Source organism: Loxodonta africana, chromosome 9, assembly GCF_030014295.1.
Source record: "Loxodonta africana isolate mLoxAfr1 chromosome 9, mLoxAfr1.hap2, whole genome shotgun sequence".
NCBI classification, from domain to species: Eukaryota; Metazoa; Chordata; class Mammalia; order Proboscidea; family Elephantidae; genus Loxodonta; species Loxodonta africana.
Window position 1 is genome coordinate 53,152,533 of NC_087350.1, and position 11,990 is coordinate 53,164,522.

The 11,990-nt window shown below is 39.1% G+C and overlaps 1 protein-coding gene across 1 annotated transcript; it reads left to right on the forward strand.

Annotated features, from left to right (window-relative positions):
- The first annotated feature begins 10,446 nt into the window (after positions 1-10,446).
- Positions 10,447-11,463, forward strand: LOC100666061 (olfactory receptor 1468-like). The gene has a single exon (XM_010588005.3). The coding sequence runs from the start codon at positions 10,447-10,449 to the stop codon at positions 11,461-11,463; it is 1,017 nt and encodes a 338-aa protein (XP_010586307.2).
- Positions 11,464-11,990: the final 527 nt, after the last annotated feature.

The window sequence follows — 11,990 nt, forward strand, 5'->3', positions numbered from 1 at the left end:
TTTATTAAAGCTTGTATTTGTAATTGTGCACTTTAAAAAAAGACCGTTTGGATCAGACTGTTTGTAAGGTTATTGATTGGTGTCAGCATTTTGATCAGATAGCCAAGGCTCCTTCAAACTATTTCAGCTGTCCCCACGATACTTACTAGGCACCATGTGGAAGTGTGTTTTTGGAATGTATTCTTCTTATCAGGATACTCTTTTTTTTTTCTTCACTTAATAGTAATATAACTAAGTAAATAATGAAGCCCTGGTGGCACAGTGGTTAAGAGATTGTCTGCTAACCAGAAGGTTGGCAGTTTGAATCCACCAGCTGCTCCTTGGAAACCCTATGGGGCAGTACTACTCTGTCTTATAGGGTCACTATGAGTCAGAATCAACCCCACAACAATTTTTTTTTTTAACGTAAGTAATATACTAAGTGGAAACTCTGGTGGCATAGTGGTTAAGTGCTACGGCTGTCAACAAAAGGGTTGGCAGTTCAAATCCACCAGGCACTCCTTGGAAACTCTATGGGGCAGTTCTACTCTGTCCTATAGGGTCGCTATGAGTCAGAATTGACTCAACGGCACTGGGTTTGGTTTGGTTTTGGTTTAATATACTAAGTAAAAAGGTAACATTTCAGAACAGTGTGTATACGTGCAATTTCATTTTTATAAAAATATAAATGTATATGAATAAGAAAATGAAAGAACACACAGCAGACGTCAACAAAGTTTACTTCTGGGAAGAGAGTGTGGGTTGAAGGGTGTTGGGTGTCAACTTTTGCACTATTCACATTTTTATTAAAAGATTATTTTAAAAATGTAATGAATGTGATTGGTTGAATTAATCCAATTGACTGCCTAGAATCAAATATGGAGGTTTTGGGAGACCCAGAGTTCTGACAAGTTAAAACCGCTGCTCTCCAATGGATTCCAACTCATAGGGACCCTATAGGATGGAGTAGAACTGCCCCATCGGGCTTCTAAGACTATAATCTTTATGGAAGCAGACTGCCTGCCATATGTTTCTCCCGTGGAGCAGCTGGTGGATTTGAACTGCCAACCTTTTGGTAAGCAGGCAAGCACTTAACCACTGCGCCACCAGGACTCCTTCTGACAAGTTATCCAGGGTTTAATCTCTGACAGGCAGCTCTGACAATAGAAGCAAAAATCAAATGACTTGACAGATGCATGAGATTAAATGGGCAGCTCCTGTCCAGAGGCGAGATGAGAAGGTAGAAAGGGTTAGGAGCTGGTTGAAGGGACATGGGAAATCCAGGGTGGAAAGGAGGAATGTACGGTCTCATTATAGGGGTAGTAACTACGGTCACATAACAATGTGTGTATAAATTTTTGTATGAGAAACCACTTTGAACTGTAAACGTTCACCTGAAGCACAATTAAAAAAAAAAAAAGCAAATGGCTTTACCCTGTGTGAAGAAAAATAAATGAAGTTAGAGAGCAAGGATTTTTCATTATAGTCTACTCCTTTAGGCCCTTTTTTCCAGTGTTCTCAGCTTTCCCAAAGAAAAGGCTCTACTAAACGCATAAAATACTGCTTCTAATTCCTCCCAAATGACTGCAGATTACTCGTGCATTTATTTTGACAATATTGATACGCCTCACTTATGGGTGCTTCTCCACACAGCGTGATTCCACTTCTTCTTGGGGTTTGGATTTAAAACTTCCCTTAGATTTAAAAACCTAGTTTTAGACTATTTTAGCCCCCAACCCCTTCTTTCCTCTAAAATGCCTTTATTAGGTTTATAAATTGCAGACCCAAATAGAAAGCCTTGTATATTTAGTTTGCCCTCTGAAAACATCCCATAGTTTGTCTCTAACACTGTTCAAAGAAGATGAATGGTGGTGCAAATGGTTAAGCGCTCAGCTGCTAACTGAAGTTTGGTGGTTCAAATGTACCGAGTTGCTCTGCAGGAAAAAGTTCTGACATTCTGCTTCCGTAAAGATTACAGCCAAGAAAACCCTATAAGGCAGTTTTACTATGTCATATATGGTTGCTATGAATTGAATTGACTTGATGGCACTTAACAACAACAACAAAGAAGAAGATATCCTGATTTGGGACTTTTTTCCATAGCAGCCACTGTGAGGATACACCAGGATCTCATAACTAGACAATACTGGATCTTAAGGTTATCCAATGTACAGCCCTTGTTATGATTCAATGAAAACAGTAGCACCACAATTATCTTCACTATACAAATGTAGAAACTGAGGTTTAGAGGAGTTAAGCAACTTGCTGAAGGCCACACAACTAGGATTTGAAGTGGAATCTGTCCCAGTCAAGAGCCTAATTTCTTAACTACCCTGCCAAATGTTCACCAAACCACTCTCTGACTTTAGTTCAGCTTCCTGAATATATTTTTCTACAAGAAGATAATGTGTCATAAGGCAATTTAAGTATACATTCTGTTTGGCAGTTACAGTTCTCATGGAGAATGAGGGAATTGATATCTGGCTTATGGATCCATCTTTTGTGAGTGTGATTAATGGAGGCAGTCCACTTCAATCCAGTGCAATGTCTGGATAAGATCTAGTTTCTATACTTGTAAAGCTAATAGCCCTGACCATGATTTCTACTCTGAAGTGGAGCTATCCTGAGAGATCCAGGCTCTTTCCTTTCTGTTATCTCTAGCTCATCTCCACACAGATACAACCAAGTCCAGATTCAAGAGGTAAGCATATGGTAGAAAGTACAGTGAGATATTTTGCTATTTATTCAATTATATCACCTTTATAAGAACTGAAGCAAATGAACAAGTATTTCAGTTTTCACTTTTCTTGCTCAAGGTAATTAACCTCTAGGAATCTCACTATTTAATAAAAACGTGTAGTCCATTATAAGCAACTGCACTAATCCCAAATGAAAAATTTACAAAATATGAATATTCTCAGAATTCTTCTGGTATTCTGGGCAAAGAAACTAATAAAACCTAAGATGATTTACTTTTGGGAAAATATATTTCTTTTTGTTTCAACTTTATTTTTATGACAGATTATCTAACATCCTGGTCAGTGGCCCTAAGCTGGGGGCATGTACCACAACCACCTGGGGACCATTTCCTATTAAAAAAAAAAAAAACCCAAATCCATTGCTGGAGAGTCGGAAAGCATTATTTCCTATACTCCCCCTAAAAATCTGATCAGCACCATATCTATACACTTAAAACCACGGCTCTAGGCTGATTTGCTTTAGAAGAAAATACTTAGATTGCATAGAGTAAAGAAAAAAATAAAACAAAACATTTAGTGTGCATCAGGAAAATCTTGATTAGCTGTCTGGACCAAGTCATTTAACTTCTCTGAACCTCTGTTTCCCTCTCTGTGAAGAGGGGTTAAGTAAATCCAAGCCATAAGTTGTTGTGAGGCTCTCTGTCACTGTTAGGAAAATGTCCAAGCTATTTTTTATCATGACACAATCAGACCTTCATGATTCTGCCTCCATTTGTCTATCCAATGTCCCCTCCCCATGTTACCCCTCATGCTGTGTCACCCCGCATTCTCACCCATAAAACCACTCACAGTCCTCAGACAACTCATAATTTCCTGCCTCCATGTCTTGGCTACTGCTGTTTCCACCTTCCTGGATGTCTCCTTTTTTCCACCTGAAAAGAGCTAAAGTGTCAACTTCTGAGAATATCTTACATTCTCCTGTTGGAGTTCATTGCTTTATCCTCTGTGCTCCCATAGCCCTTTATATAGGCCTCTGTTATAACACTTGACATATTGCCTTATGATTAGTTGCTTTTCCCCACTAAATTGTGTATCCCTCTGTGCCAAGGACTTGTTTTTATTCATCTTTGTTTCTTCTTAGTATGCACTCAGTAATCATCTATTGAATAAAATAGAGGATGGGTGAGCAGTAAAGTGGTTTTTTAAGCTATGACAAAATTGCATGTTGTAATTATTTAATTACCAGCATTGCCTTTTATTTATAAAAAACCAAAACCAAATCCAGTGACGTAGAGTCGATTCTGACTCATAGCAACCCTGTAGGAGAGAGTAGAACTGCCCCATAGAATTTCCAAGGAGTGCCTGGTAGATTCAAACTGCTGACCTTTTGGTTAGCAGCCACAGTTCTTAACCACTATGCCACCAGTGTTTCTACTTGGTACATGTATTTTGTGCTTCCATAAACATGCAACTGATTAGACTTACTAATTCAACACCCAACAATAATTTTTTTCCATTTTTTCCCACAAATAATGTTCTAACATCTCTTATATGCTTAGTCAAAAAATTATTTGTGAAAAAAATGAAGAAAAACTATTGTTGGGTCTTGAATTAGTAAGTCTAGTCAGTTGCATGTTTATGGAAGCACCAAATACATGATATATACTTTATATTTTACATTTGAGCTAAATTTTGTTTTGTTTTGATTAAAAAAGAATTCAGGGAAAATTAACGCATAGGGTTCAGGTTTAATATGAATATATCTGCCTGTAAAAGCTAAGGTAAGTCTAAATCTGCTCTTCTATACCCTTCCCAATGCTGATAAATGTTCCCCCAAATCTTCTGCTTTTGCACATTTGAAAACTTAACCAACCTGATCTGACATGCTCCATCGATAGTCAAGCCCCTCTGAGAAGAATATGGAGACTTCAGGAAGATGTGGTTTTGGAGAACAGGGTGGTAGGTTCATAGTCCAGTAAAATAGTCCTCTTGATCAAAGCTACCTAGGCACTCCATCATTTAGGTACTAAAAAATGTGAAGCCATCTAATACAATTCCTTTATTTTATGAATGTGAACAACAGAAACTCAAAGAACTGGTATAATCTGTCTAAAATCAGCAAAACAAGGTTTTGATCCCCAAAACAAGGTTTCTGAAATAATTTCCAGTGTACCCTTCTGCTTCTCTTAACTGACTGCAAAAGAAGTGTGACTTACTGTCAGTCCTGAGTTGGGCCAAGAAGAGTTCCTCATCGCATTAAGGTAGAAATTTGATTCTTCTGCTTTCAGTTCTCACTTGTCAGGAGTGGAGAAGCCATGTTTGTGGGCCAGATGAAAAGATAGCATCTTCCCCTGTTTAAGGCAGATGGGAACCTTGGGATGTGGAACCCTCATCTGCTGCAAGGAAGAAATAAGAGGTTATCTCAGGTGCTGGGTCAGCTGGACTGACTAGAAACTCAGGAAAAGAAGTTATCTACATGCATTTTCAGGCACAATCCCCAGAGCTTGCTACTGGAAGCGGCAGAGACATCTGGGAATACCAGGCCCTCAAGTAAGTATTCCTTGTGGGAAAAATCTTGATTCATCGCCCAGTCCTCAAGCTCTGAATGAACTGGTCTGTGAAGTAGTAAAGTTCACTTATCCTCTCTGCACTTTGGTTTATGTCAGGTTTACAAAATATTGAGAAAACATAATATCCTCTCATAATAGAAATCTTATATAAAAAAAAAATAGCTGACTTTTTTTTTGCCATTCTAAGGTGTATAAAGAGCCCTGGTGGTGCAGTGGTTGAGTTCAGGCTGCTAATCAGAGGGTTGGCAGTTTGAATCCACCAACTGCTCCTTGGAAACCCTACAGGATGGTTCTACTCTGTCCTAAAGGGTCGCTATGTGTCAGAATCTACTTGAGGGGAAGGGTTTTTTTTTTTTTTTAAGGTGTATAAAATGGTATATCATTGTGGTTTTAATTTCCATTTCCCTGGTGACTAATGATGTTAAACACCTTTTCATATGCTTATTGCGCGTATATCTTCTTTTGACGAAGTGTCTACCTATTTTTATTGGGTTGTTTGCCTTTTAATAATGATTTGTAGGGATATTTAATACACTCTGGCTATGAGCTCTTTGTCAGCTATACGCATTGTAAATATTTTTCCCTGTTTTGTGGCTTGCTTCCGTATTTTCTTAATGATGTCTTTTGATAGAAGATTTTAATTTTAATGAGGTCCAATTACCAATTTTTCATTTATGGATAATGTTTTTTTTGTGTACTGTTTATGAAATATTATCTACCTTAAGATTGTGAAGATATTATCCAATATTTTCTTCTAAGGGCTTTGAAACTTTAGTTTTTATGTTTAGGTTTATGTCCCATCAGAAATTTTTTTTTCTTTCTTTTTTTTATGCATGATGTGATGTAGGAGTCAAGATTTATTTATTTTTTCATGTTGCTCTCTAGTTGTCCCATCTCTATTAGTTGAAAAGAATTTATTTCCCCATTGAATTGTCTTGGCTCCTTTGTCAAAATTCAATTAGCCAGATAAGTATGGGTCTATGTCTGGACTCTATTATTTTTTAATTAATCTTATGTCTGTCCTTATACAAATACTGCACTGTCTTCCATACTGTAGCTTTGTAGTAATTCTTATAATTTCTTACTATCCTTTTAATGTCTTTGTTATTTTTGGTGATGTCTCTTCATTGTTTCTGAAATTATGATTTTTATTTTCTCTTTTTTCCTTGATCAGTCTTGATAAGGGTTTGTTTATTTAGGAGAAAGAAGGGAGCCCCACTTCTCACTCACACTTGCTGACAACTACTCTCATCTACAACTAGCTTGTGGCAGGATGAGAAATAATGATGTCCTGTTCTCCTGGGTAGATAGCCTTCCAACTGGGAGCTGAAAGGAGAGGGAGCCCTGTGTTCTTGGTTGCCCTAGTCTGTGACAGAATTTTTATCTTGCTGAGTTGGGGGGGGGCAGGGGGCAGAGCCCTGATGGTGTGATGGTTAAGAATTCAGGCTGTTAACCAGAAGGTCTCAGTTCAAATCCACCAGCTGCTCTTTGGAAACCCTATAGGATAATGGGTTTGTTTTGTTTTTTGCTGGTTTTGAGGTGGCAGTGGGGGAGGGGCAGGTTTCAGTTCAAATGCCACAGACTCCCAAATTTCATTGAATAAGAGTAGATTTACTTGAATAAATATTTCCTCACTTGCAGTGTATCATTAGGAGCATTTTCAGAGATTTTAGATTTTTTTTTAAATCTAAATTTCACTGGGGAAAATGTACATGAAGCTTCTCATGCTGTCATGCTGAAAGTCCTTTCTATCCTCAGATGTATTTGCATTTTTTTTACTACAATTTCTACTTCATTTTTTGTAATGTTAATTCTGTTCCAATTAATCCATGAATGCCTATTTTTTAACTTTAAGGAATTGATTCAAAAATGATCCAAAAGATAAAAAGGAGTTGTAGTACTACTTAACTAAAATCTATTTTTTTAACCTATTTTATACTTTTTTCTAATTTATTCAGCATATTTAAAATAGTTAATACAATGCTAATATCTAGAGTATCTTCCTCTGATTTTCAGATCAGCATCTAGCTTCCCATGCTACTTAGAAGTCCCATAGCATGGACTTAGCTCCATGTTTGAAGTGCCTCCAGATTCCAATTTGACTTTTCATCCTTTGTGCAACTATTAATGCTTTTCATTATCCCAACATTGTTCCTTTGTATATGGTATTTTTTTTATCACCTCTTAGCTCTCCAATGACCTTAATGAAAATATAAGATTTTTTTTAGTTTATTTGTTATTTCTTATGTCATGGAAGGAGTAATGGTTTTTTTGTGTGTGTGTGTGTGTGACCTACATCCGAATCTACCAGGCTCTTCTTAGAAACCCTATGGGGCAGTTCTACTCTGTCCTATAGGGTCGCTATGAGTCAGAATCGACTCAACAGCAACGGGTTTGGGTTTTTTTTTGTGTGTGTGGTTTTTGCATCCGTATTGGAAACATAACTCCTTTTATTCTTCCAGGTGATATTTTAAGTCAATTATTTAAAGTTCAAAAGAGGAATTTATGGATTATTTGGAGAAGAATTCACATTTTCTTTCCATGTCGTTTTCTTCAGTGTCATAGTTCTCACCTCCTGGATTCCCATATTCTCTCCCTTGAAGCTTACCCATCGTATCTTCACTTCATTCCATATCCTGTTTTGATTCTATGGTCAACTATTTCAACTGTTTCTTTATCAATAGCCTCAACTTTCTTGCCTAATGTCCTTCTATTTTCACTCACATGGTAATACCAAGGTTTTTGTTCTATCCACCACTTGCCTTCTCCTTGCCTACAACCTGAGCTGTTGAGCACTTCCAGAGAAATTACACAACTACACATCAGTGCCACTCTACATTCATGACTTTGGCTTCAACCTCTGTGACTTCCTAGTGTTCTCTCTGTCTCTCACCCTCTCCCTTTCCCTCCATCTCTCCGTTTCTCTTTTCCACAGTATTTCTGACTTTCTAGCTACTAGAACCTCTTATTAATCCACAGTCTCATCCATCCTATAGAAATGATCTTGTCCCTTATTTTCCAGAAGAGTTAAATGGGAAAGCCTTCCATTTTACAGAGTGGAATTAATATGTGCAGTTGCATAATATTCCATACCTACAATTTGGTGTGAAAGACTTGGGGGAGTGAAAGCCTTAGACTAGTCACTCACCATCAGTTTCCTCCAGCTTCATCTTACAGAGGGCTTTTGTGTAGATGTCTGAGCCTCTCTCACCTATTTCTGCAGCAAGGAGAAGGCTGTAATTTGCCTAATGAAAAAGCAGGGAGAAGACAAGAATAAATTGATTCTATTACCGTATTCCCAACACATCCTCTCACAGAGAAGCAATAGCCCTCCTCCCTACAAGTCTAGACTTACTTTTTTGCCCCCACATTACATTCCAGCTGACAACTGTCTTCCTTCTCCCTTGAGTTTCTTATTTTTGGAGTAATTTTTGTTATTTCCTCATTTTTTGTTTGTTTGTTTCCCTACAGTTTTCAAGGATGATTTTGGTTGGTGGGAGCAAGCAGTCTAAGCTATTAGCTATCTTAGCAAGAACTTGAAGCCCAAAGACTCAGAGAAGTTAACCCACCCCAAGGTAACAGAGCCGGGCAATGTTTCAGCAGGTTTGGAATCAAAGTTTATTTTGCTCCACATTCTGTTTTGCTTTTTTTTTTTTTTTGGTGAAAATATGTGTAGAAAAGGATACACCATTTCAACAAACTCTACATGTACAATCCAGTGACATTGTCTACATTCTTCAAATTGTGTAACCATTCTCACTATCTTTTTCCAACCTGTTCCAGAATCATTAACATAAAATCTTTGCCCCCTAAACATTTCTTCTAATCTTTTGAGATGCTGTTGTCAATTTGATCCACAAAGATAAATCTTTGAAAGAGCCCAATGCTCAAGACAGACAGACTTTATCAATTAAGCTAAACTGTGGTTTGGTTTTAAACAAACTTCCACACAAAATTTTGGTTTGAGGTTCAAGGTTTGAAGATTCTGTTTTGATTTCCTCTTTCCACAGCTTACAGCTTTGCCAGGAACAATCTTCATCACTAAGAATAGGGAAACACACATATCCTGGGGGAAAAAAAAATCAAATGCAAAATAGCCAACACACTTTGCATTCCTTCTTCCCACGGTCCTTGGTGAGCCCTGTTCCTAGAGAGCCAAAGTGTAAAGCCAGGGCAATTACTTCATGTTTGTCTCTGAGGAGCAGCCAGTGGAATTGTACTCCAGAGGCCCAGAACCTAGAAATACGCCTGTCACAGTTTTCACAAGGCACACCTAACATCCATCACTGAAATATGGCTTGCTGCTTGCTAGCCATCCCAATGCAACCTGCAACCCTGGGTCCTCTCACTCTTCTCGGTTGTTACAGGCTGAGAAGTGCCCTGGATGCCTGAGGAGTTTCCCTCTGAGATAAAATGGGAGAACTGCAGGAGCAGAGTGGTTTCCTTTGTTGATGAATGCTGTTTGGGCCAGATAAATACTGTGAGTTCTGAGAGAAAGGGGCAGAGTTATGCTTTCCTATCTAGTCCCACAAAGTTCCCAATCAGTGTCCCTGCCTCCTGTTTCTCAGACCATCCTGAGATAAGCCTTGGGATATCCTTCCTTACAGAGTAAGTCACCTATGTTCACTCTTGCAGAGGGAGGGACTTATCTCAAAAGTGGCCACAATGCAAGGTATTTATGAGCATGAGATCTGACTTCAGAGTCTCAGTTTAGACCTACTACCCACTTGTGATCTTGTGCAAGTAACTTTTGATTTCACTGAGCCTTGAAAGCTCATCTATGAAATGTGTGTAAGATTTGTGAGTATTCCATTAGATACTGTTTTGTACAGTGACTATGGGTCAAAAAATGGCAGCTCTTATTGCCTATGTTAGATGAGCTGAGGGCCTGGAAGCCAGGGAATGTGGATCTTAATGGATATGTATCAAAGATGGAAATAATCTGGAGCTCACCTTTCCAACATTTTCCATCACCTTGCTTTTGTGTTTTCATCTCACTGTCTGCTTTCTCACCCTTCCAATGTAGATTGAGGACTAGGAAACAGATGGGCAGATCTGGGAGGCAGGATCCATTGACCTGGAACTTCAGAGACATGTAAATAGTGTGAGGGTTGAATCTATCAGAGAGGACTACAAGTACCACCCTTTCTACAGTTTTTGACGTGTGTCTCTTTTCTTCTTCCACGCAGATTGGTGACATGGACAAAAACAACCAGTCTAGTGTCTCTGAATTCCTTCTCTTCGGTCTCTCTGAGAAGTCAAACCACCAACCTCTCCTATTTGGCATCTTCCTGGCCATGTACCTGGTCACTGTCATGGGCAACCTGCTAATCATCCTGGCCATTGGTTTTGACCCACAGCTCCACACCCCCATGTACTTCTTCCTGTCCAACCTCTCTTTTGCTGATGCCTGCTTTTCTACCACCACAGTCCCCAAGATGCTGGTGAACATCCAGACGCATAGTCAGACCATACTCTATGGGGGGTGCTTAGCCCAGATGCATTTTTTCATGACATTTGGGGCTCTGGATGACTTCCTTTTAGGGGTGATGGCCTATGACCGCTATGTAGCCATCTGCAGCCCTCTTCACTATTCCACAGTCATGAGTTCTCTTGTGTGCTTGCTCCTTCTTGCACTATGCTGGGTTCTCACCACCCTTGCTGCCCTCTTACACACCCTGCTCATGGTTAGGCTATCTTTCTGTGCAGACAACACTATCCATCACTTTTTCTGTGACGTGGTCCCTCTGCTGCAGCTCTCCTGCTCAGCAACCAGCACCAATCAGATGACCCTGTTCCTTGTGGGCTCCATGATACTCACTGGTCCTCTTTCACTGATCATCCTGTCATATGCACATATCATCTCCACCATCCTCAGGGTCCCATCTGCCTCTGGCAGACAAAAGGCCTTCTCCACCTGTGGGTCTCACCTCACAGTTGTCTTCCTGTTCTATGGCACAGCAATTGTTGTCTACCTGTGCCCCACTTCTTCACACTCAGGGGGAAAAGATAGAATTGCAGCTGTATTTTACACAGTGGTGACCCCCATGCTAAATCCTTTCATCTATAGCCTTAGAAACAAGGATATGAAGAGAGCACTGAGCAGACTTAGTGGCCTGAACACACTTTCTTCTCTAACTTTACGTCCAGGTTACATCCAGGAAGGCCCACATGCTCAGGAAGTAGTAGCCCTCCCTTCAACCTCATATGAATAGGTATTAGGGAAGAACCATCTGAAAAATTTTCTTGAGCTCCAAATCCAGCCATGCATGTGGCCAGTGTACCTTTGTAAATAAATCACAGAGGACCTTACTGCATACAAAATGTACAAATTTTTCTCTTATGTCTTGATGGGGATCTCTACCTTCCTTTGGCAAGACCAATCAAAATTTAATTTGGTTGCAGATAATCTAATGAAAATATGAGTAGCTTTGGAAGATACTATTCAACCGGCATTTGGCATTTATTTATTGTTACTGTTCTCCCAGTGCCGTGTTAGGCATAGGAAATATTGAGATAAGGAAGCCTCTGTACTTAAGTAACTCACTTTCTATGTAGTATGTTATTGTACACAAAAGCAAGTTATCATAAAACAGGTCTGGTCATGATGGCATTGTGTTATGAATTGAATTATGTACCCCCAAAATATGTATTGTAAATCCTAATCCCTATGCCAGTGCTTTTAATCCCATTTGGAAATGGGTTGTGTTTGTTATGTTAATGATGCAGGATTAGTGTAAGG